This window comes from Penicillium waksmanii (assembly GCF_028829765.1).
Source record: "Penicillium waksmanii strain IBT 27052 chromosome Unknown utg000007l:1.0-4314555.0:1.0-4317578.0, whole genome shotgun sequence".
NCBI lineage: Eukaryota > Fungi > Ascomycota > Eurotiomycetes > Eurotiales > Aspergillaceae > Penicillium > Penicillium waksmanii.
Window position 1 is genome coordinate 2,755,679 of NW_026643253.1, and position 21,650 is coordinate 2,777,328.

General features: G+C 48.2%; 7 protein-coding genes across 7 annotated transcripts; 3 read left to right on the plus strand and 4 right to left on the minus strand.

Moving 5' to 3' along the window:
• Nucleotides 1–459: 459 nt before the first annotated feature.
• On the minus strand, nucleotides 460–1,663 carry N7481_007864 (quinone oxidoreductase family protein; the record flags this gene model as incomplete). Its single annotated transcript, XM_057267083.1, has 3 exons — nucleotides 460–507; nucleotides 562–736; nucleotides 795–1,663. 3 exons carry the CDS (start codon nucleotides 1,661–1,663, stop codon nucleotides 460–462), a joined length of 1,092 nt encoding a protein of 363 aa, XP_057121284.1.
• A 1,505-nt stretch (nucleotides 1,664–3,168) lies between these two features.
• On the plus strand, nucleotides 3,169–5,724 carry N7481_007865 (uncharacterized protein; the record flags this gene model as incomplete). Its single annotated transcript, XM_057267084.1, has 4 exons — nucleotides 3,169–3,555; nucleotides 3,611–4,125; nucleotides 4,247–4,422; nucleotides 4,469–5,724. The coding sequence occupies 4 exons, from the start codon at nucleotides 3,169–3,171 to the stop codon at nucleotides 5,722–5,724; spliced, it is 2,334 nt and encodes a 777-aa protein (XP_057121285.1).
• Nucleotides 5,725–6,538: 814 nt separating this feature from the next.
• N7481_007866 (uncharacterized protein) lies at nucleotides 6,539–8,584 on the plus strand (the record flags this gene model as incomplete). Its single annotated transcript, XM_057267085.1, has 2 exons — nucleotides 6,539–6,674; nucleotides 6,726–8,584. 2 exons carry the CDS (start codon nucleotides 6,539–6,541, stop codon nucleotides 8,582–8,584), a joined length of 1,995 nt encoding a protein of 664 aa, XP_057121286.1.
• A 446-nt stretch (nucleotides 8,585–9,030) lies between these two features.
• N7481_007867 (aldehyde dehydrogenase family protein) lies at nucleotides 9,031–10,680 on the minus strand (the record flags this gene model as incomplete). Its single annotated transcript, XM_057267086.1, has 4 exons — nucleotides 9,031–9,178; nucleotides 9,232–9,301; nucleotides 9,362–10,563; nucleotides 10,622–10,680. 4 exons carry the CDS (start codon nucleotides 10,678–10,680, stop codon nucleotides 9,031–9,033), a joined length of 1,479 nt encoding a protein of 492 aa, XP_057121287.1.
• Nucleotides 10,681–11,544: 864 nt separating this feature from the next.
• On the minus strand, nucleotides 11,545–12,712 carry N7481_007868 (zinc-dependent alcohol dehydrogenase; the record flags this gene model as incomplete). Its single annotated transcript, XM_057267087.1, has 3 exons — nucleotides 11,545–11,591; nucleotides 11,646–12,000; nucleotides 12,062–12,712. 3 exons carry the CDS (start codon nucleotides 12,710–12,712, stop codon nucleotides 11,545–11,547), a joined length of 1,053 nt encoding a protein of 350 aa, XP_057121288.1.
• Nucleotides 12,713–17,918: 5,206 nt separating this feature from the next.
• Nucleotides 17,919–20,405, plus strand: N7481_007869 (Zn(II)2Cys6 transcription factor domain-containing protein; the record flags this gene model as incomplete). Its single annotated transcript, XM_057267088.1, has 4 exons — nucleotides 17,919–17,993; nucleotides 18,046–18,509; nucleotides 18,616–19,281; nucleotides 19,334–20,405. 4 exons carry the CDS (start codon nucleotides 17,919–17,921, stop codon nucleotides 20,403–20,405), a joined length of 2,277 nt encoding a protein of 758 aa, XP_057121289.1.
• A 154-nt stretch (nucleotides 20,406–20,559) lies between these two features.
• On the minus strand, nucleotides 20,560–21,176 carry N7481_007870 (cation efflux protein; the record flags this gene model as incomplete). The annotated part of the gene is made up of 2 exons (XM_057267089.1): nucleotides 20,560–20,860; nucleotides 21,112–21,176. 2 exons carry the CDS (start codon nucleotides 21,174–21,176, stop codon nucleotides 20,560–20,562), a joined length of 366 nt encoding a protein of 121 aa, XP_057121290.1.
• Nucleotides 21,177–21,650: the final 474 nt, after the last annotated feature.

The following is a 21,650-nucleotide window of genomic DNA, read 5'->3' on the forward strand; positions in this document are numbered from 1 at the left end:
GATTTCGGCGCTCCATAGCGGCAACCGGCTCAGTAGTAGTTACTGATTTTAAGGAAGGGATTTGTGGCCTAGGGTACTATCTCAATACACAGATCCGTACTAAGCATGCTCAGCGATATTGAACTACTTCATGGTCATCTCAAACTGTCCTCGCAGACCTACTACAGTGATGTTCCAAAGGTTTGAAACTGATCTCTGCCTTCCAAAGGAGAACATAGCTACCAGTCTGCCATTAGAAGGTGGTCGATAATGGTGGGCAATAGGAGGGTTCAAACCATTGCAACACCACTGTAGTACTACTACTACTAGTACTGATACGAATACCGTTATGGAGGGCCGCACAAGATTCGATACCTAGTACTATGTATTCATGGAAACATTCTCAAATAAAATCACCTTCATATCCCAGTGTCATGCTTATTTTCTCAAGTTAAAGACTCGGTTCAATGTTTTTACATATTACGGCTTCACAAGAGGCTTGCCTGTGGTTTTTCTCCCCTCCAGATCCTGTTTGACTGTCAATAAAGTTCTCCATGAAATAAGGGTGATTAAATTACTCACATTGTGAACCTGGGCGATATCCTCCAAGGGATAGATCTTATGGATCTTCGTCTTGAGTTGACCGGAGCTGAGCAGACTGAAGAGCTCGTTGGTGTAGAACTCGAACTCCTCGCGGGTCTCGATGTAGCCGAAGAGAGTGGGACGCGCAATCTTCACACACTTAGGAGAGAGTTTGCTGCATATACCATTAGTATCACCGTGGGAAATAATTTCAAAGAATGGAAGATACTCACGGCAGAGGAATAGGAGGAACAGGACCGCTTGCATTGCCAAACCAGACAATCGTGCCCTTGCGCTTGACAGCTTCCAAGCTGCCTTCCCAAGTATCCTTGCCGACAGAGTCGTAGACGACGTCAACTCCCTTACCACCCGTAGCATCCTTGACCAACTTAACCCAGTCTTTACCCTTTTCGCTGCGGTAGTCAATCACCACATCCGCACCAAGAGACTTGACCAGGGCGCACTTCTCCGGGCCACCCGCAGTACCAATGACTTTGGCGCCGATCGTCTTCAGGATCTGCGTCATGAGGAAACCAGCACCACCGGCCGCAGCGTGCAAAAGAACCCAATCGCCCTTCTGCACCGGGTAGGTCTCCTTAACAAAAGCGAGGACGGTCAATCCACTCAAGAAGGAAGCCATGACATCCTCATCGCTCAGACCATCGGGGATTTTCACGGTCTTAGCGGCCGGCGCGGCGGTATACTCGGCATAGCCTTGGGTGGCCAACCAAGCAACACGATCGCCGACCTTAAAGCCGGATGTATTGGGACCGAGGGCTTGGACAGTGCCAGCGCCCTCACGCCCGAGAATCTCCGGTTTGGGAGAGGCGTACAGACCAGTACGGAAATATGTGTCGATGAAGTTGACACCGGAGATGTTGTTCTTCACCAAAAGCTGGCCCTCCTGCGGGGTGGGAACTGGGTGAGAAGTCCTCAGTTCTAGGACCTCGGGGCCACCGGTCTTCTCGACCACAATGGCCTTCATGGTGGTGGGGATGGACATGTTGCGGATGGACACGAATGGCCGGAGAGAAACTGGTGTGAATTGGCTGTGAAGAGCAGCGAGACGAAGAGTGGTTCGAGGGAGAGCAGAGAAGAACATGGCAAGTGGGGAGGGAAAACGAGGGAGGTTGAATAAGTACTTATTACTCGTAGATTGTTATTTACTCAGAGCTTCAATTTGTCATCGCCCTCCCCGCATTTAAGCTCCACGGCGGAATGCCGATGACGAATCCTTATCCTCTCACAGACCTCTCTCTCTCAACTTCCAAGGCTAATATATCATCTTGTTGCCCAAAACAAACCCAGAACAAACCCAGATAGAAACGAATTGCACACGGCACTCCCGACTTGAACTGCTGCTCGTCCACTCCGTACAATTGGCCCTCACGGATGCCGTGCCGAGTTCTCGGAGCATCCGAATGTGGGGACTTGACGCCCTTCCGTCGGAGTTGGAAAGCAATCGGATCCAATGACAAGCGCTCCCTGGCGCCGGCACTTGCAGTACCACTTCGACTGCATTCAATTGATGGGTGATGCCTGTCATGTGCTATACTACACCTTGAATTATTGTGGCCGAATGATGAGCACCCGCCAACCATCATAGCCGCTGATGCCGATCTCAAACAAACACTGCAGCCATGAATCGATCATGTGGAACGCGATGGTGGCATGATCACCTTCTTGGTCCCCTGCGAAGGCCAACCTCACGCTCGCACTCGCCTTTGGGTGCTTCAACGGCCCATTGACAGCCCATCCAGAGGCGATGCAAGCCTCACCCCCCTCCAAGATGGAGCTGAGCCACCTCCGTCAGACTGGCTGCAGCCAAAGGTTGGCTCAGTTGGCCCGGAAAGACTAGCGCCGACTGTACGATCCATGCTTTCACTCTGAATAGTACCAAGACCTATACCCTGTCTTGATGTTAAGCGGCAGTTGATACAGAATGAGACACCCACCTATCCTCTCGTTGCGCCCTCACTTCGATTCTCTCAAACATTGAAAATCCCGGCGCGACGCGCAGAGGGTATTTTGAATATTCTTTTGGTCCCTGGACCGTTAGACTTGGGCGATAAATTGAAACGAAACCCATTGAGAAGTCGACGAGGCGTCCCCCGCATGCCCTTTGTGCCCAATAGTTGGCAAGGCCTGGAGTAGCCACGAAGACTCGACTTTTGTTTAGACCAGTCGCTCTTGTGATGCCCCTTGTTTACAATGATCGCTCTGCATCACTCCGCATGGTTTCTTTGCTTCAGCCTGATGCTATTTTGGGGGTGATTCGTCCACTTTCGCCCAATCGACACTGCGGCCCTATCAGCGATCCCCGGCCCAGTATGCTGCCCGATCTTATTTGGCCACTAATTTATATACCCCGGCCAACCCAAGTACACATTTTTACTCTGACCTTTGTTTACTCGAAAAATTTTTTCACTCCCGCCCGAGCCTCATTGTGCGACGACTTTTTGTCTTCTTTCACTGCCCAACTTGTTCCCTACTTAAGACTATGAGCCATTCTTCTCGACAGTCCTCACCAAACCTCATCGTACCCGGCTAGCATATTTTACCAAACACCGACTGATTGGTCTATGATTGAAATTTATTCCTCACACAATGCGCCCTTCTCGAAGCAGTGTTCCATCTGCTCGAAAGAGCGCACCGATTATACAAGGCAACCTTCCTCGCCGTTGGCCTCCGCGACCTTGTGCTGAAGAGGAGCCAGCTTCTCTCGCCAAAGAACTCCATGGTCTTTCGAAAATTGGCGAAAGACCCGGTGTTGAGGGTATCCGCGAAAGAGGTGCTGTTGACCAGTACCCTATCATCGTTGGATTGAACACCGCTCCCGTATCGACATCGATCCCGCCCAGCATCCCCAATGTGCCTGGACTAGGCAACGTTTCTTCAGATGAGAGCTCTGGACCTGCGACGCCCCCGCCCCGAGCTCCTTCGGCTCAAGGACCTCCATCTCGCACAGCCCCGGTGCCTCGCCCTCAGTCCCCTGTTTGTTCGCGACCCCAACAGGGATTGGCCTCATCCACATCCAATAATTCCCGAGGTCGACCACAAGCGGAAGTCCATCAGCAACCTGCTCGCGACGCAAGTATGTATTTGCCACGTCGATCTCGCTCCCGTTCTCTCTCGCGAGCTCCAATTCCTCCCCAGGAGGATGCGCCAGTATTTATCGCTCCCCACAAATCGCGAGGCGAGAGACCCGAGCGACCTCGATCTCCGTCTCGGGGCCCAGTCTACGAAAGGACTTCGTCGCGCTCCTCAAAATCCTCAATTGGCCGGTCCAACAGTGCACGATATAGAAGTTCAGCTCCTCGATTTGGACCCAGTCAACGCCAACGAGAAAATTCGGGATATCTTTCTGACTCGGCCACTATACGGAGTCGAAACTCATCCTCATCTGGCTCTACAACACAAACAAAACCAACTATTGGTCAGTTCACCGGCCTTTCGGTTGCAGAGAGACTTGAAGAGAAACTTCAGCTTCGACGAGAAATGCGAGAGCGGCAGCAAGATCATGGCGAAGCGGCATCGTTTTCGGATACAGAAATTCGCCCTAGGGTATCCAGAGTGAAGCCCCTCGTGTCGGCTGGACCACCCTCAGTCGTGGGACCCATACAGTATCCGCCTCCTCTTGAGCCAGATCGTGGCCCAAACTTCCGTACAAATGATCGACCTCCAGTCACACGCTCACGAACAACCTCTGTGAGTGCAGTCGGGCCGCCGCCCTCTCGATCAGCTTCCACAGCGCGCAAGACATCGAGGTCGGGCTCTACCGACGACGGAACGCCAGCGACACGCTCACGAGCAACCTCATCGGCTTCGGTTGCACCCCCGCTCGCTCGATCAACTTCCACGGTACGCAAGGAATCGAGGTCAGCCTTGACTGACGATGGACCACCAGCCACGCGCTCACGAGCAACCTCATCGGCTGCGCTTGCACCGCCGCCGTCTCGATCAGCCTCCATGACGCGCAAGGTGTCGAAGTCAGTTTCATCTGAAGATGTCCCACCAGGTCCTAGAATATCATCTCGACCACCAGCATCCGTCAAGTTCCAGGAGGAGCCCACGTCAAAGCCCGTTTCGTCTCAATCCATAACCACCCGTCAACCAAGTCCTCCCCAGAAGCCTCCAGCTCCCGTGGGACTATGTCTCACTCCATGCCCTCGCTCCACCCCCGTGGCAGGCCACCAGGATTGGTATACCCTCAAAGGGCTGACACACCTGGAAATCTGTCCAACTTGCATGAGCCAGATCGCCCACTCTCGTTACCGTGACTTCTTCACCCCAAGCCTATCCAAGCCCCCGAACCAAGCAGTCCGCTGCGCTTTCTCCAACGCCTGGGTTCGTTTGGCCTGGACACAAATGATCAAAAAGCAACACGACAGTCTCGAAATGCTCTACCAGATGACCCGACCACCCCCAGGAACGCGCCCATGCCCTGGCCGAACCATCACCGACCAAACATGGCACCGCGTCATCGACCCAGACACCGGCCTTTACCTACCGCGCTTTCAAGTCTGCGGCACATGCGCGCGAAAGGTTCGCATCTTAATGCCACCTCACCGCGACACATTCCACCACTGTCCCGAACCTTCAGAGCGAGTCTGCGACTTCGTCACGAACAGCCCGCGTTTCGTGCAATTCATCGACCTACTTGACAGCGCCGCGACACGCGCAGAACTAGACCCATCTCGTCGACCCGACACGCGCGAATTTCTCTCCTACGCACGGCGCAAGGTTGTCCTGCGTGATTGTCGACGCGATCGACCGACGATGAGTACATGGCATTATATCCCCGCTTTGCCAGAACTCAGTGTCTGCGAAGACTGTTACGATGAAGTTGTCTGGCCTCTTGCTAAGAATAATCATTCCATTGCGCGCATGTTCTCTACATCTATGCGTTTACTTCCGGGCGATGGGCCGAATCGTTGTCGTGAAGCGACTTGTCAGTTGTACTCGGCTCGAGTAAGGGCTCGATTCCGGGATGCGGTGTTGAAGGGGGATTTCCCGGCTTTAAAGAGTGTTGCGTTGAGGAGATTCGAGGCTGAGCAGAGGTTCAGGGATCGGAGGGAGGAGCTGCTTATTGCTGAGAAGAGGGGGTATGATTGTGATGTGGAGATGAAGAAGGCTGTTGATGAATGGCGGAGGTGGGAGTGATGAATCGATGGATGGGATCGATGGATGGGCTTCAGGATGTCTGTTGAAAAATGTATCATCTTTTGTATGTTTCAGTTGGCAGTTGTATGCTCGTCTCTTAATGTATAATGAAATTCCCATGGGGCCTGGGAATTAAGGACATTGTCTGGTTAGAGTCACAACCGAAAAGGACTAGTCTCGTATACCCTCTTTTTGTAAGCACCATGAATAAAGTAGGCCCCGAAGTCTTACAAGATCTTTGGGTTGCGATCCAGCCGTGTTGTCATTGTAGAAAGACATTCACCTGGGCAACATGGTCCAGCCATCAGGTGCGGCGCTCCATAGCGGCAACCGACTTAGCAGATCAGTCAAGGCAATTTAAGCTGACCGTCTCCTAGATTCTATGCTATAGACTAGACAAGAATATCTACTAGTAGTATAACCCGCCTTCAAGGAAACTATTTGATAACTTGAAGATCCATAGCGTCTAATAATTAGCTAGTACCTAATATAGTACTGTAGAGCACTGAACCTGATATTAAGAACCTTAGAAGCTATCAATAAGTGTCCTCGGCTAGGTACCAGCTAGCTACTAGTTTGCCATTAGAAGGCAGTCAAAAAGAGTGGGCAATAGGGGAGTACCGATATTCATGCCTCAGGCATGAAGATCGCCTCTAAGCATTCATTCACCTTCCTGTTTCAGTAGTCTGGTGTTCCTCTCCTCTCTCCTCTCCCATCACCACATTTCTGATCATCCGGTTCCTTCCTAGCCTTTGAATTTTCTTTATGTTCAAGGGAGCAGCTAATCTTGAACCGACCTTTCCATCATTTCATCATGGGAACTCGAGGCCTTGAGATAGTGCGCTTCCACGGGCGTTACTACATTCGCTGGCATCAGTTCGACAGCTACCTTGAGGGTCTTGGGGCCAATATTATCGCGAGAATCCCACCCGACCCTGAGGAATACCAAGGTATGTCGAGAGAAATGATCCGTCCCTTGCGCTTATACTAACGATTTGCAGAATGGCTCGATTCGATGCGCGCCATGTATGCAGACAGGGAAAATGCCCTTGAAGATAACGTCTACGAGATCCGCGACGGCGTTAAACCGGACTCTTCGCTACTAAGCGAGTTCGTGGGTGTCCCTTCCGATATGCCCACCCTGGATCACTGGGTTGAGTTCATTTACATCATCAACCTCGACAACGAAGTCCTTACAATCAACGACAGCGTACACTGGAAGTTGGGGAATATCCCTCGCCGGGATGACCTGTGGCGTCATGCCATTGTGAAAAGCATCTATTCGAATGAGCTGACCATATCCCTCGACATGTGCCCAGAAGAGCATATCGCCTCGCCAGGTTTGGGAATTCCTGAGCGGAACAAGGAAACCAACTACGGCTTTCACCTCGTAACCCCGAAGATGGACCTTGCGGACATGGGGAAAGCGATCCTGACACACCTGTTGGCTAGCACGATTGTTCAATACAAGCGGATGATCCTCAGATTTGGGATGGAGTGGAGCCCAGACTCGTTTCCCTTTCGCGAGTTGGTATTTGCTCTCGTCTCAATTGCGTCTGGTCAGGCCAAACTCCACATGTTTCCTGCGGAGGAGTGTAATCCTCGAAATTGCGCACACCCCACATCATTTCTCTGCCCTTCGAAGCACTTACACGAATGGAATGGATGGCTTGCCAAAGAGTTGGCTGGCGACAACGGCCCGTTGCTGGAATTTGGCTTCCCCTTCCATCGACCGGGCGAGCCTTCAGGTGTGTCGCCCACGGAGACTATGTACTGGTTCGACGACGTGCTTGTCAGCCTTTCACTGGTAGTTGATGATGAGGCCATCATGAAGGCCGTTACTTGGGCCATCGAGCAGGGACGCGCCAACTTCCAGATCGTCATACTATCGCTCTTTGAAGCGGCCTTTGCGGAGGTCTCCTCTGGCAATGACGAGCAAATTTTTGTTAAAGCCAGTGGTGCAGTCAATCTTTCGCCTATTCGTGCAGATTATTCTCTGTGCACACACCCGCGCATGCGACCAGAGCGGAAGCCAGGAATGAAGAAATGGGAACGTCGAGGGAAAGTCATTATGTGGTCAAACTGCACAGCGTCAAGGCAAAGACTCCAAAGCCATTTCCCCGGAGCCGCAGCGCTCGTCAACTTCTTCGACGTCGCCGCGAACCGTCGAGCAGCATCTAAACCATCAGGAATTTTTCCGACGGAGCTGTATGAACGGATTCTGGACGTTGTCGACTATAATACATGGAACAACTGCTTGCGAGTGTCAACAATCTTTCGTGCCTTATGCCTTCGCAAGTACAGGCTTGATGATCGGATGAGGATTGTGGCAGGCCCCTTTGTGAGGCTACAAAAGGAGACTGGCTATGGAAGCGAGTATTTCTATGAGAAGGAGTCTCGCTATAAAGAGGACACTCGATTTAACAAGGAGCGTCTGACATCCTTCAGCTTCGAAAATATGCGAACTGGCGAGGTCCTTCCAATGATGCGGGTTTCTCAGGGTGAACACAAATACACGGAAGAGTACAGGTGGATGCCAATCATTGGTAGCGACCGAAGAGCGCTCATGATAGACGTATCTATACAGTTTGTGCCAATGGAGGATATGCCAGTGGAGGATGTGCCAGTGGAGGCCGACAGTGATACCCCAATGGAGGATGACGGCGATGTTTCCGTGAAGGCTGACAGTCAGCCAGGGGAAGCTTACAGATATGAGGACGATGAAAGTGACATAGCGGATGCGGACAATAACGATTCTGTCGAGGATGAAAATGAGCCAGAGCCAGAGCCAGAGCCAGAGCACGACGACGAGTATCTCCCAGTAGAGGAAGAGGAAGACAGCGAGGATGGAAGCGCATGAAGTCTTCTGTCAGATGCCGCTGGCGTAGGCTGGAAGAAGCCTGACTAGATAGGTCTGCCATATTATGCTATCCAATCTGCCATAGGCACTGAAAAGAATGAATTTCATTATCACTATTCATAGAGTGGTGTTGCAAAGGTTTGAAACCGCCTGTTGACCGCCCTGATCTCTACCTTCCCGGGGGAACAAGCAGCTACCTGAGATGGAATGGATTGGCCCTGATGACCTTGCGCTTATCGAGCGCCCTAGATGTAATATCTACTAGTATACTGTACACATCCCGTAGATACATTCATAGCGGCAACCGGCTATCTCGTAGTTTAACATGTGATCTTTTTGATCCTCAGTTAGTATAGGGTATATAAAAAGACATTTTTTAGCTGCTTGTGCAGAAAACGATGTAAAATTTCAGTTAAAACACAGACTGGAATATCTACCCCATACACCTATTTAGAAAGATGTACACGAACTGTCTTGACTTCTGTATAATTCTCAAGAGCATATGATCCTAGCTCTCGACCGATTCCGGATTCCTTGAAGCCACCAAATGGCATTTGATAGTGAAGAGTGTTATAGTTATTCACCCAAACAGTTCTGTAAATCTGGATCAGTTATCTTCGGTTGATATTGTTAGAAATAAAACATACCCTGCTTTAATGGCATTCGAGACTCGAATTGCGGTGTTTATATTTGTGGTGTGAACAGCTGCCGCAAGACCTAAAGCCAGTATATTAGGTTAGCCAAGTTTAATTGTAGTTAATTCGCTGGATTTATTACCGTAGTTTGTCTCATTGGCCACCCGAATGGCTTCCTCCTCATCTCGGACCTTCTGTACAGTGCAAACGGGTCCGAATATCTCTTCTTTAACAATCGTCATGTTCTCATCGACATCGGCGAAAATCGTAGGCTGGATGTAGTATCCCTCATTCCCATGCCGTTTACCTCCTGTGATGACTGTTGCTCCGGAACGTTTTCCATCTTCAATATAGCCCATGACTCTGTCGTATTGTATTTGGGACACCTGAGGGCCTTGGAAAGTCTCGGGGAGAAATGGATCACCGACTTTGTTTTGCTCTGCTCGTTTCTTGAAAAGCTCCAGAAACTGATCATAGATAGATTCGTGAACAAGGATTCGAGAACCTGCACAGCAACACTGTCCATGATTGAAGAATATTCCTAAATTCACCCAACCAATTGCATCTTCAAGATTGGCATCAGGCAGGATGATATTTGGAGATTTACCCCCTAATTCCAGGGTCACCTTCTTCAAATTGCTATTCGCAGCCTCTCGCAGGATTTGGCGACCGACCAAAGTTGATCCGGTAAAAGCAACTTTGTCGATTCCCATATGAGCAGCGATCGCTGCTCCCGCTGTTCTCCCGAATCCTGAAATAACGTTCACAACACCGGCAGGAAAGCCAGCTTCCTTAATCAGAGAAGCCACGTAAAGTGCCGATAGAGGTGTTTGTTCCGCAGTCTTCAAAACGACGGTATTTCCAGTGGCAAGGGCAGGGCCGATTTTCCATGCAAACATCAACAGTGGAAAGTTCCATGGAATAATCTGACCACAAACACCCACTGGTTCATGACGGGTATAGGTCAAACTATTGGTATCAGTATCAATAGTTTGACCATATATTTTGTCGGCCCAGCCCCCATAATAGCGAATACATCCCGCCGATGCTGTGACATCTCCCTTTGCCATGGTAACTCCTTTACCATTATCAAGAGCTTCGATCGCAGCCACTATTTCGATATCGCGTTCGAGAAAGTCCGCGAGGCGGCTGAGAAGGCGACCACGTTCAGATGGGGTGACATGCTTCCACTCGCCATCCAGAGCCGTGCGAGCGAACTTCACGGCTCTGTCGACGTCCACTTCAGTACCCTCGTGCACTGCAACAATAGGCTTTTCATTATGAGGATTGATTGTCTCGAATGTTTTCCCTTCGACTCCTTTGACGAATTCGCCATTGATGAACCTGAATCACTTATTTTAGTATCGTGCATAACCGGACGAAGATGTTCGCGAATACATACAGGCCTAAAGGCTGTTCATACGTAAGAACTGGTGTCTTGATTGTTTGAAACAAGGCCATTTCGGATAATTTTAGAACTTTGAGAGCGAAAAGTGGGAGTGTGGTTGTCTGAGAGTCAATGACTTATGATAAAGGCCAATGGAAGAGATTCGGTCGAGGGAGTGACCTCTATTTATGTGATCTGAACAGCGTTCATGTGAGATGGTCCGGGGAGCAACTTCCCTGAAGGAGCTAAGATCCTTACTTCCTATAGGCCAGCATATCACGCTTATTCCTTGAACTCTGATCAGAGCGGCTCCGCATTACTAGATCCATTTCCCCGCAAAATTATCCCCATTCCAAGCTCCTTATACCCGATACGACACTAAGCTTTGGGGGATACACCAATTCGAAATCTCGCTACCAATTATCAAAACCTCTGGACCTTAATCCGTATCCCCGAATTGCCTTTTACCAGGTGGCTTGGAATTTACCGGCGAGAAGAGGAAGATAGTCTCCCAAAAGATGATGAGATCAGAAGGATCTGGCGGCGGAGGCAGGTGAAGTCAGAAATATCACTCGCATCATTACTATATTGTAGAAATTTCCTGATTATTCATGATACCGCATATATAGGTGGGATAAATAGAACTTTTTCGAATTCTTATGGATTTAAATTCTTCAGATTGATGGCGATGTGGTCATATTAAGGCGTCCAAGGGTTGGAAATCGGGCGGTGCATTTTCTTTTAGATAATCAGAACTGGAATGCTACAGAACTCTTGCAATAAATTATGAAGATCATATAAAAAAATTCTTTCATTGGTGATATAGAAATTCCCAATAGCCCTGGGTAATACCAAATACAGCCCCCTCTCCAAAGTCAACATCCTAATACACCACATCCCACGTTTCGTCTGCCAAGAAAGAATACCATTTCACCATCCTACTCTGGCATTTCAAGAACATATCGACCTGCAATCTTTCCCTGTTCTACTGATTATTAGCACTCTCGCCAAAAAGTAAAGGTCGATAACAAACACATACCCATCAGTTCGAAAATCTTCGGGAGATCCTTGAGAGGGGCCAGCTTGAATGGGGCTTTGATCAAGCCTCGTGCGAAGAAGTCGAGAGCTTCCACACCATCTTGCTTATTTCCAACATAGCTTCCCTTGATACTGATCATGCGAACAACAGTGTTTATAACTGGGGCCTTCAGGTACGCATCTGGTGGCAATCCTATAGCTATGATCGTTCCACGGGAGCGGACATATTCAGTAGCCTGTTGGAAGGGCTTTTCGGAAACTGCCAAGAGGATAACCGCATGAGCTCCGAGGCCATCGGGAGTTGCAGCCTTTACATCAGCAACAAGGTCCTTGGACTTTGTAAAGTCAACATAAGTCTAGTGTAAATTAGCATCAATCTGTTCTTGTGTTGGAGTGTCAGGCCGTTGTATTAATTACCTCAGTACCGAGCTGCTCACACATGGCTTTCTTTTCATCACCTCCATCTACCGCCACTACTCTGATTCCCATGGCCTTAGCATACTGCTGAGCAAGGGACCCAAGACCACCTCCAGCTCCAACAATTGCAACTGTCTGACCGGGACGAACTCCGGATTCCTTCAGGCCCTTGTAGACGGTAATGCCGGCACAGAGAACTGGGGCAGCTGCATCCAGAGGAACACCCTTCGGGATTTTTGAGGCATGAGTAGCCTTACCAACAGCGTACTGCTGGAAAGTCCCATCCACAGTATACCCAGAGAGCTGTGCATGGGCACACAATGGGTCGTCTGATTGACGGCAAAATTCACACTCGTTGCACGATCCATTCAACCATTTGATACCAGCGTGGTCACCAATTTCAAATCCTTCGACCAAAGAGCCCTTGGCTACAACCACTCCAGCACCTTCGTGTCCTCCCACCAAAGGCATTTTGACCGGAATCGGCCAATGGCCCATCATGGCATGCAAGTCGGTATGGCAAACTCCAGTATAGCGAATTTTCACAAGAATCTGATCAGGACCAGGCTTTGGAACCGGAATTTGCTTGTACACCAGTGGACCTCCAACCTTCTCGGCCACTTGCGCCCATTGAATCTCGGGAATGGACATGATTATATGTTCCTAGAATGAATCGGCAGAAATTGTATGTTGAGAATGAGCTGATAAATCAATCTTTAATTGAATGAGATTTTTGTATCTTCATCGCAGCGTGAAAGGAATACTTAAATAGTTGGCCTACAGTGCCGAAAAGGGCATCGGTGATCGGAGAAAATGAGCGTCGATCTAGGGCCTCCTTTCGCGCATCACCTGTAATTTCGGCGAAATATGCCGGGCAAGCGGATCCCATCATGCGAGAATGTATACTTGGCATGGTTTCAAGTTATCAAGAGGACTTCGCAAATGATTCCTTTCGGAGCTTCGCCGGATGTTTTCATGCGGGGAAAGTTTTGCGGGGTTGGGCGCACGGGCCCCGTGCGGCTCCGCATGAATCACCAACGAAACGCCCGAGTTCGACCTCCAAAACTCCACAACTTTTGATTTGGGGCAATCTGTCACCGGAGGACCCTTTGGGAATCGCAGCCGCTAATTCCAGATTTAATTTCAGTTTCTTGATGGGCAATAACCAAGATACCCAAGGTGATGGCATTGATTTTCGACTTGTGTGAAGTCTTAGCCTAAGCTACATTGGGGGTCACTTGTTTTAGGAAGTTACTTTTTTGAGGGAGAGAAGGAATGCATTGGAATCCAGATTTCTCTTTGGATATAACTATTTGCTGTCTATCTCGGCCATTCGTCTTTCCGGTTCCCTCTAGATGAAAAATGTACTCGACCAGCCACTTTTGATAGCGAACCCGAAATTTGTTGTGTTGTGGTTTATGTCGCAGGAGCTATCTTCATAACCGCCTCCGTCAAGCTCTGAAGTAGAAATTACTGCCATGGTAGACGATAGGCCCAAGCCATCACGAAATATCTCTCCGGATGAACTGTCTGGGATATCTTTTTCCACTGGCCTCTTCGGTGTATCACGGATGGATAGCGGGGAGATATGCAGCTTTTTGTTAAAATCTGCTTCATCATATCTCGATTCCAGAGGAGCCCCTAGCTTCCATGAGCTACGCAAGTCCGTATATGGAAAACTGTTGTGAAGCACTTGAGGATCCACAAACTCCACGGGGTTGTTTCCGAGCGACTGCCTTCTATTTTCGTGGAGGTCTTCTTTCCAATTCGATTCGGAATGGCTATGTTTATCTCTAGCTAAGTTTAGTATAAAACAGAAGATAACTCTTTTCCGGTAAGCACATACCGACTTGTAATGTCTATATCCAAGTATTGCTGGGGTTGAATCGCCTGGGGATAGGGAGTGGTCGGATACAGTTGGCCAGTAATAACTTTGATAGATGAATCGCACATGTACTTCGGAAGTTTGCGACTACCATCAAAACAGCTGAGAGGTATTCCACGCTTTATGCATTGCTTGCATGGCCTTTCGTTTCCTGTTTTCGTTTTTTATTAGAATACTTCAAGTAAGCAACATTACGATCGAGCTTACCGCATGTTTTATGTGACTTTTGACACTTTGAACATGATCTCCTTGCCTTTTTCCGGCGGTGTATAGTCTCCTCGGAACTCATACTTGTGTTGCCCCGACAGCACGCTGGCCGGGAGAACGATGTTTCACTTTTCAATTTTGGATCGCACAGGACAGAGAAGGAAATTGCATACGGGCTATTTGCATTCACCGCTGAAAGCCCTTCCACAAAAGAAAGAAAAAAGAAAAGAAAAATCTGGCCTCAAACTTTGTATTCGTTCGTCTTAAGACACAGGTCGCAGCTGTCGTTTGAAGAACGCTTGGGAGACGCTCCAGCTAGTAAGTGACCTCAATCTCTTCGAGCTGGATACCACACATGGTATAAGTACTAGTGGATATAATTCAACCTCTCACCTGACATTATGAGAGGAACCTTCTAATGTGGTGGTGGGGAAATGCGGATAATTCTTCCCTATTAGAAAATTGGACTACGCCGTACACTAACATTGGTTCCAAGGTTAGTTCAAGTCCCATACATCGCGACTCGGAATTACTAGTTTCGGCTGTAGTGAGATTAAGGAATGCCTAAAGTGCTAAGGGATAGTAATATTCACGGTAGAAAAAGTAAATGTGTAACGTCATTGATTATTGTGCACTGCACATGGCCTCTCATGTTTCCGTTCATGCATTATTTTGCTTTAATTTGAGTTAGATCAGCACCTCGGAAACTGTGGGGGCCCTGCGGTGCGGCTCCGCATGGAACCAGTACATCCGCATCACCTGAACTTTATGAGCCCCGGACTCTGGGCAGTCAAATTCCTGGTTTCAAGGGATTAAGCTGATCTAAACTTGCAATTATACGAGGCACCATCCGTTGAGAAAAGTCTAATGTATTTTTAAATAGTATATCTTCATGATGGATATCGAAATGGTTCGCCCTTGAGAGCAATCAATCCATCAAATCCGACCTGTCCAAATACAAATTTCATAGCTCCAATAACTCGGTCTGCTTTTTCTCCGGCTCGAAAGTGAGAAGAGAAACTTCAGGGGTAATAAATCATCTCCTGGGCTGCCTAGAATTTTGACAGATGTAAGGGTATAGAAGTTGGCTTGCTGATCATGTTCCACTAGTTGGACAAACTCAACTAGCTCATAGGCCTTTCATGACCTAGTCCGCAATCGCTAAGCTTCCCCCGCAGTCAGGCTAGGGCTTTTTTGGATATTGAATTTGAATTTGTGATTTCCCCGTATCTCTCCGTTTCTCCGTACCCACAGAAGCTTGGACTGAAGCTAGCCCAATCTTGGCTTCCTTTTTACCGCTCCCAATGTATTTCCAGTCGAGTACGTCTCTAATAAAATTTGTTTTAAAGGGCTTATCCCCTCTTTCCTTTTTTGAAGTCCTATCAATCAGTGGACTCTATTATTCCATTCTCCTTTCTCAATTTTCCTTTGCCTTTTACATTTATACACCAAGAGTAGCCCAAATATCCAATATGAACAATGACCACAGCCAAAATGGGGATACGAAAGTATCCTCACAGATTGGCGAAAATACAACACATGCTCTCTCGACAATCCCTACGTCGGTGACTTTGTCGGCTGAGCAATTTGAGAGGCTGTACCTGACACCAATGACTCGCCAACAGCCTAAGCTTGCCAAGCAGGTCGGAAATCCAACACCACTGTGAGTTCTTCATTATATCATTATACCACCATGATTCCCTTTATAACAAGAAGATAAATCCCAGAGCATTGGGAGGTTTTGTTATTACCACAACTCCGCTTTCGTGCTGCCTGATGGCTTGGAGGGGAGCTAGCGGAAATGGGATTGCATTTATGTAAGAGTGCAAGTATTGATGCTTGTGAAATTATATCCGATTGACACAAAAAGCGGACCTATCGTGTTCTTGGGTGGACTTTTGCTGCTCATCACGAGCATTCTTGAGTTCATTTTAGGCAATACATTCCCATGTGTCGTATTTGGTACCATCGGTGAGAAGCGAATTACATCCGCATAACCTCAATCTGCTGATATCATTAAATAGGCGGATTTTGGTTTGCATTTGCAGCCTCCATGATTCCATCCTTCAATGCCGCAGGTTAGCCTTTCTGTGATTTTCAATTCTTATGTGCTCAACTTTCTCACATATTCAAAGCACCCTATTCACCATCGGCTTCTGACACGGTTGCTGGACTCTCAAGTCCTGGGTTTATGACTACATACGGTTAGTGTGAATTATCAATTGAAGGCGATTTCAGAGTTTCTCACGGATGATATCAGCTTTTTTATTCATCACCATGGCAGTACTCATGTTGATCTTCATGATCTGCGCGACACGAACGAACATCGTTTATACTCTGATCTTCCTGTCGCTCCTTTTGGTCTTTCTTCTCTTATCTTCTGCTTATTGGAGAATAGCTGAAGGCGACACTGCCGTCGGCGACCGTTGTGTCAAGGTAAATAAAATGTTCTTGCTGGGCCTTTTTGGCATACTGCTCATCGGCTAAAAAAATTGAATATTCGCAGGGGCGGGAGCTTCGCTTTTTGTAGCCAGTCTTCTTGGATTTTATCTGCTTATTGTTCAGCTTTTTGAGGCTTTGGGCTTTCCGTTCCACTTACCTGTTGGCGACCTGGGAATTCTCTGGGAATCTCGTAAGAACAAGTCAGTATTCATCCCACAAACTCGCGCTCTACCAATTCCGGCCCTGTTCTAACGACTTTCAAGGGGCAATGATCGCTACGACGTGGAAGATCCTGCTGCTATTGGTGATTATGGCAGTTCTTGAAGTCTGCCGTTGTTGCTAGTAACATCACCGAATCTTGCTTCTGGTTGCTCCTAAAGGTTCTCTGGTCGAGATCGCAAAATTTGGGGAAATTATTGTTTTCAGTTACTCGCGCTACGTGCATTTTTTAATGAAGTTCACTGGTTCTGTGGGCAGCTCTTTGGACTAGTAACTTTGCTGCAACATCTTGTTCTGAATAAGCTCTCTTACTATACTTCAAATCACCTCGTTGACGATAGATATGGGATTACATCCATAGTCATAGCATGATTGCAATTTCCTATTTTTTTTCTTTCAAGTTTTCGCTCGCGAAAGCAAGTCTTTGGTGAGCTTGGCGTTATATTCAACTCCGAGTCATCTCATTTACTACTAGTAGTTATAGGTGTCGGGAGACATATTCAAGTCTCACTAGATAATCTGAAGTCAGCTCTGGAGCGTGATTCTTTTTCAAACTTTCCTTTTTAAAATAATAATAATAATAATAATAATAATAATGGGAAGCTGCCTTCAAATGTCTGCTTCAATGCTACCGACTCAGGTTGCCAGCTCATGCTTCTATAGAGTAGGGTTTTCCCGGGTCTCCCTAGTCAGCCCCGCTTGAACAAACCCTCCCCGGGATGTCGATCTGTCGATCTGTCGGGTCTATACAGGAATAACACGAACGGGGTTTTCCTCTGCAAAGCTAGTCTTTCAAGAATCAAGTCAGAAGGACCGATCAAGCCAAGATCATCACTGGGTCTGTTGCCCTTTTCGTAACGAGCGACCAATAAGGGCGTTCGAATGGGGTTCCTTTGGCCCGAAGGGACGCGCCCCAGACGCCCGCCCCGCAGCAACCCCCGCAATGTCCATGATGCTGATGTTCCCCACAGATCTTGATGTCGCACGGCCAGGGGACGTATAGCTCTGCATCTGTCTACATGCATATACAAATATAATATACCGTCGCTGAAGCAGTCCTGCTCATGCCAACTGAAACTACGGCCTCCATATTCACCATCCGCCATGGAGGACACCCGCCGCCGTCAACTGCATAGCTGCGACCCCTGTCGCAAAGGCAAAAGGCGTTGCGATGCCCCGGTTTGTGAGATCGCTGTATATATAATTAGTCTATTCTAACACCTAAATGCAGAAAAATCGAAAGGACAGCGGGTTCAGTCTATGTTCCAACTGTAAGCGATGGAAGAAGGAATGCACGTTCGACTGGGTCTCCTCGAAGCGTGTGGACTCTCTCGGAGCTCGCCGTAAAGCAAAGATTCCCGCTATGAATAAGCCTGGGGGGGATGATACTCCCGGCGATGAGAATTCATACGAGCTACCTCACGATTTTCAATGGCACCCTGTTGACCCTGTTGATCTCGACGACACACTTACCTCTGGCGACATCTCAAATTTCGCTTTTGCCTTCCCATCGCCTGCTCAAGGGGCGGCTTTTGACGGATCAGAAGGCTCAAGCTCAAGCCCTGATAAGTCCGATCTATTCCCCTGGGGATTGGACATCCCAGTCAACTGGCAAACCAGTGTTGCGAGTCGAGGGCCCCAAAAGGGGTTCACGGGTGTTGAACCTCAGCCGGACTTCTATGACCCCCCTAGCAAGTCCGCTTGTCGATCAATTTGACTATGAGAGAGAGCTTGAAGATGATGAAAGCAGTCCTCTTTCTCTTTCGTCCACAGCCTCGTCGTGCAAACAGATTGGTCTCAGATATTCGTCAGCTCCCGGTGTCGACCGACGATCTAATCAAGGAATCCCGCCTAGCTTTTGCATCTCTTCTGAAAAGGCGGCAAACCAATTCGCTCGCTCGACAATGACACGCAATCTGATTCGCATATATCACGATAGCATGGAAAATGCGCTATCGTGCTGGTTGACAGAGCACAACTGCCCCTACAGCGACTCTATCAGCACCATTCTCCCTACAGGAGAAAGGAAAGAGTGGGGCCCCAATTGGTCGAACAGGATGTGCATTCGAGTGTGTCAGCTGGATCGTGTATCTTCATCAATCAGGGGCCGACATTTGAGTGTAGAAGAAGATAGGACCGCAGCTCGTGTTCTGCATCTTGCCATCATTGCATTTGCCTCTCAGTGGACTCAGCATGCAGCGAAGGGAACAGGGCTTTCTGTACCGGAGCCTATCTCCCGCGATGAACGATCAATCCGAGAATACGTTTGGAATGAGGCAAGACATGCCCTTGAGCATTCGACGAGAGTTCCTTCGTTTCGGGTCATATTTGCCAACATTATATTTTCTTTGACGCAAAGCCCGCTGGACCATTCACAGGATATAGGCTTGAGCCAGCTCCTAGAGAATGACGGTGCACCAACATTCCTAGAAGCTGCTAATCGCCAGCTTTATACATTTCGCCACAAGTTCGTACGGCTCTGTCGAGAAACCCCTCCCAAAATAACGGAGATCCGGGAGGGGGTCAACCGGGTCAACTTTGGCCGATGATCCAGAATCATTGAATGCTTCAGAGCCAACACAGCTTGATCCTATATTAGCTAGCCAAGAGTATAGAAGTACGCTTGGTCTTCTATTCTGGCTTGGCATTATGTTCGATACGCTGAGTGCAGCGATGTACCAGCGTCCTCTTGTCGTATCGGATGAGGATAGTCAAATATCTTCAGGCTCGCCTGCGGTGCCTGAGGTCGAGGACGAACTTGAACTGAGCGGTATTTCGCAAAATGGCACTCGCATGAAAAAGGATGTGTGGGACGACTTTTTCCTTCACCCTTCAGCCGAGCGTGATGATCTTGGTCAAATTCATGTAAGATGGCCATGCTCCTACGAAGAGGCTGCAGCAGTTCTTTCAGAAGCAACTCCGGTCAAGGTCCTACTTTATCGTCGAGTCACACAGCTTCAGACTCTTGTTTATAGAGGGGCTAGCTGTGATAAACTCGAGGAAATTATTCAAAAGACTCTTCTAGTCTACCAGCATTGGAATTACTCATATCAAAGGTTCATGCTCGACTGTGTCGAGAATCATGAGTTCCTACCATCTCGCATACAGTCATGGTATGTCATCCTCGACGGCCATTGGCATCTTTCGATTATGCTATTGGCAGATACGATCGAGGGCATTGATAAGGGAAGGCTTGGCTCAGAGAGTGAGCGTGAAGCCCGCAAAGCTACGGATTTTGTATCCACATTGAGAACAGAACATGCGTTTGCCGTTGGCGGACTTGCCCGTGCTTCACTTCAAGGCCAGAATCCATCTATGTTCGCCAACTTCCACGATTCGCTAAATGAGGTGGCGTTTCTGGTTGAGCCTTGGACTGTGGTTTTGATTCACTCATTTGCCAAAGCGGCCCATATCTCTGTCGAGAGTCTAAATTTGCCCGGTGAGCAGAGTGTGCTGGCGGATTCGTTCAAACAAAATTGCGAGTTTTGTATATGTGCTCTTCAATATCTTGGAAGGAAGTCCGACATGGCTTTTATGGTCGCCAGAAATTTGTCAAGGTCTTTGAGCTTGAAACTGGCGCAGATGGCTTGAAATAGCAGCAGTCTATGTTTGCTACTTTGCGTATTTGTAAAATACTATGTATTGGAAGACACCAATAATACCGATGAATTTTATTGAAATCTTGCTCCAACTTCTCCATTTTTCGCAACGAGTATGAATATTATGTCGACCCCCGAATTCAATTTCACTGGCAACAGGTAAAGTCCATGCGTAGATTTCCACGGCTAACCTTGCACTGCTGTCGTTCCTCAAAGCTCAGTTGTCTCTTACCAACACCTTGAGCGTGCATTGTTTCCCTCGCGATACTCTTTCCTGTTAAATCCTCGCTGTGGATCTTCTGGAATGACTGTCCCTCTGGTTCAATTGTCACTGAATGAACGCCATATGCATGGAAACACTTCCTGGATGCCTTTGAGAGTCCATCGAAGTCAAACACGACTTCTTCATCCAAAATAATATTCACGGAAGCCAGAGACTTTGTCCGACTGTGCAGTAAATCCATTCATGTTAGATCATGACATATTCCCGTTTTGAATGACGCAAGAAGAATTAACCCGATATTTCAGCAACAAAGCAGAAAGAGATCTCAATATCCGCGCTTAGCCGCTGGATGCGGGTAAACTTGGGCGCCATCGTGAGTTAAGTTGTGGTATCTTCTATCTTCCTTTCTAAATTGTTAGGGGTTCTCTTTTGTGTAGTTGTGAGATTATGAGGGTCATCGGAAGGTAAACCATACAATGGAAGAGGCGAGCCAAACGTTGTCGACTTCTTTCGGTAGTGCTGTGGTTCTGTGACGGTCATCGTTCCTGATAATTCGGTTGTCCATTTTCGAGGGTTGGTTGCTGAAAACAAAAGGCTCTGGTGATATGGCTCTAACGAAACTTGGAAGGTGACTATGTTCTTGCTAGAATCAGCCTCCGCTGTCCCTTCAAGGGTTGGATCCCCCTCATATTCGGTTTAAAGCAGATTCAGCAGGAAACGGACCGTGATATGTGATCCCTAATCATAGATTAGGGTCGTTGCTTTAAAAGCCCAAGCCTTGCCTTTTCATGGCCGGTTTTGATGACGAAGGGAAATGGATTGAACCCTTCATCGCCTGCGCGGCAGCGCATGAACTTCCGATACTCTGGCACAGCTTCAAAACCGCCATGTGCAGCATCTCCGTCGGTTTCTGATATCTTTTTTTTAGTTTTTGGTTTTTGGGGAGTTTTTTTGGATCTACATAGTGAGGAAGCTTTGATCTCCCATTGTGAGGTGGAAAATGGTGGAAAATGG